We start from the raw sequence: 2,418 nt of genomic DNA on the forward strand, positions 1-2,418 counted from the left end.
ATGGTGGCCAAAGCCGTGTCCCTCAAGCCCTGTTGTCCCCTCTTGTCAGCTTCACCTGGTGGCCCTGAATACGCCACTGAGCGGTGGCATGCGTGGTATCCGGGGCGCCGATTTCCAGTGCTTCCAGCAAGCCCGGCAGGTTGGGCTGTCCGGCACCTTCCGTGCCTTCCTCTCCTCCCGCCTGCAGGACCTCTACAGCATCGTGCGCAGGGCCGACCGTGCTGCCGTGCCCATCATCAACCTCCGGGTACGTGCCAGTCCCCTTCCTTGCCCTGTGAGCACTCAGGGATGCAGAACATCCCAAAGCCCCCGTCCATCCACGGTGGCGGTGATGGTGAAGCGTACCCTACCTGGAGCTGCTGAGGCTCAGAGGAGCTCCTGTGATGCTCTTGAGGGTGCAGACGTGCAAGCAGGGCTGACGCCTCCCCCCAACTTTTTTTTTCCACTCCCCTCACCAGGATGAAGTGCTTTTCAGTAACTGGGAAGCCCTTTTCACGGGCAGCGGGGCTCCCTTGCGAGCTGGTGCCCGCATCCTCTCCTTCGATGGCCGGGATGTCCTGCGGGATGCAGGATGGTGAGTATAGGAGGGATGAGGAAGGGAGACGGGGTCGGGAGCGTGAAGGAGCAGTGGTAGCCCCCCCCACCCCTCTCTCCTTTCCAGGCCACAGAAGAGTGTCTGGCATGGCTCGGATGCCAAGGGCCGTCGCTTGCCCGAGAGCTACTGCGAGACGTGGCGGACGGAGGAGCGTGCCGCAATGCTTTGGGAAGCTGTGTGGGGCGGGGGGGCGGCCCCTGCCAGCACGCCTTCATTGTCCTCTGCATCGAGAACAGCTTCATGACTTCAGCCAAAAAATGACACCCTCACGTCCCCCGGGTACCCCACATCTCCCCAGGGAGGGTCGGGCCAGCCTGCACCCCGGCACCCCTGTGGTCCTCAGCCCTGCTCCATGCGCCTGCCCTTGCCCCGCAGGGTTTTCTTCTCCCACAGACCTGAAGCCAAAGAGTATCGCCATTGCCCCTGCCCGGGGTTGGCAGGGGCTTGCATCCCACCTGGGGCAGGGCAGCTGTGGGATAGCTGCCTTCCTTCTCCTCCTCCTCTTGCTCCTCTTGTCTTCTCACTCCTCGTATTTAACCACTTTTCAGCTTGCATCCCCCACCTGCTCAGATGCTCTCTTCAGGGCGGCTGGGCAGGAGGATGCTCGGCAGGGAGATGCTGCTCGCGCTGCCATGCGGTGTGCCCTCCCAGAAAGCCTCTGGGGGCTTCTCTGACACCCCCCTGCCCCCGCCTTGCACTGTCTTCACTAGGAGCTTAGGGTCGGACTCAAATCCCTGCTGCTGGGGCCACGGGGGGTCTCCTACAGTTGAAACCCCGGCATCGCACCCAGGACAGGGACCGTCCCATGGTGGTGCTGGGGCTCCCCTGAGATGGTCTCCGTCCTCCCCAGGTAAGGACCATCCCACTCAGTCTCCCGTCATCATCCCCACATCCACCTCCCAGCCAGCAGCTCGCGAGCCCTGGGGGAGGCTGGTCCCTCTCACCCTCACTGCACACCCTCGGGACCCCCAGCTGTGCCCCCACACCCCAGGCACAGCTACACCCAGACCAGCACGGAGGTCAGGATGACGGGATGGCCCCGACACGGGGCCAGGCGTGCCCTTGGCACGTGTTTACATGTGTGTGCATGTTGAGTATGTGTGGTACTGAGGGCAGGCACTGCCATCACCCCTCTCCCCGTGCCACCTTTGCTGCGCCCTTAAGGGCCGAGGCGCAGCAAAGCTGGTTTGAATTGGTGTGGGCAAAGCCAAGGTGCTAAAAAACAACAAAAAAAAAAAAAAAGAAAGGAAAAAAAGATAAACCTGTAACTAGCTTTTTATTATTGTATGGAAATTATTACCATAAAAGCTGTGCGAGTCACACGGTCTCGATTTCTTACAGTCTACTGTATTTTGTGTAATTAATGCAATTTAAAGCCTGTGGATTTTTTTTTTTTTTCAATTGTGTCCTATAAACCATTTTCTAAAGGCACTGAATAAAGAAATGTTATCCTCTTGTAGCCTGGCTCCACATGCTGATGGGGAGCTGGTGGTCGGGAGACCCCACCGGACCCCATCCGTATCCCTGCGTGGTATCTGGTGGTGGCAGCAGTGGGCATCCTGCCTCTGCTCTGGTTGTGTTTGTGGCCGGGGGGACGAGGCACAGCCCTGGCCCCATGGAGCAGAAAACAGGTCCACAGGGGTTTTATGTCCTCAACGGGCCGGCGCCGAGGACCAACAGCAGCACGGGAGACTTAAAGCACACGGTGACACCTGGCCACGGCGGTGGCGGTGCCGGCGCTCAGGCTCGCACGGTGCCTGCCTCCAGGCTCTTCTCCTGCGCTGGCAGCTCGGCGGGGAGCTGGCACGGCTCTTTGGCCAAGG

At 60.3% G+C, this 2,418-nt stretch overlaps 2 protein-coding genes across 2 annotated transcripts in view; one reads left to right on the top strand and one right to left on the bottom strand.

Annotated features, from left to right (window-relative positions):
* COL18A1 (collagen, type XVIII, alpha 1) overlaps positions 1 to 856 on the top strand; it is a gene marked incomplete at its 5' end in the record, with an annotated part of 9,428 nt that extends 8,572 nt beyond the window's left edge. The window contains 4 exon segments of the mRNA XM_009878214.1: positions 1 to 247; positions 459 to 574; positions 662 to 753; positions 756 to 856. The exon segment at positions 1 to 247 is cut by the window's left edge and continues 299 nt beyond it. Of these exon segments, the coding sequence (XP_009876516.1) occupies positions 1 to 247; positions 459 to 574; positions 662 to 753; positions 756 to 856 (556 nt within the window).
* A 736-nt stretch (positions 857 to 1,592) lies between these two features.
* SLC19A1 (solute carrier family 19 (folate transporter), member 1) overlaps positions 1,593 to 2,418 on the bottom strand; it is a 3,401-nt gene continuing 2,575 nt past the window's right edge. The window contains 1 exon segment of the mRNA XM_009878225.1: positions 1,593 to 1,656. Within this exon segment, the coding sequence (XP_009876527.1) occupies positions 1,593 to 1,656 (64 nt within the window).

The sequence above is a fragment of the Apaloderma vittatum genome, unplaced genomic scaffold (assembly GCF_000703405.1).
Source record: "Apaloderma vittatum isolate BGI_N311 unplaced genomic scaffold, ASM70340v1 scaffold24950, whole genome shotgun sequence".
Lineage (NCBI taxonomy): Eukaryota > Metazoa > Chordata > Aves > Trogoniformes > Trogonidae > Apaloderma > Apaloderma vittatum.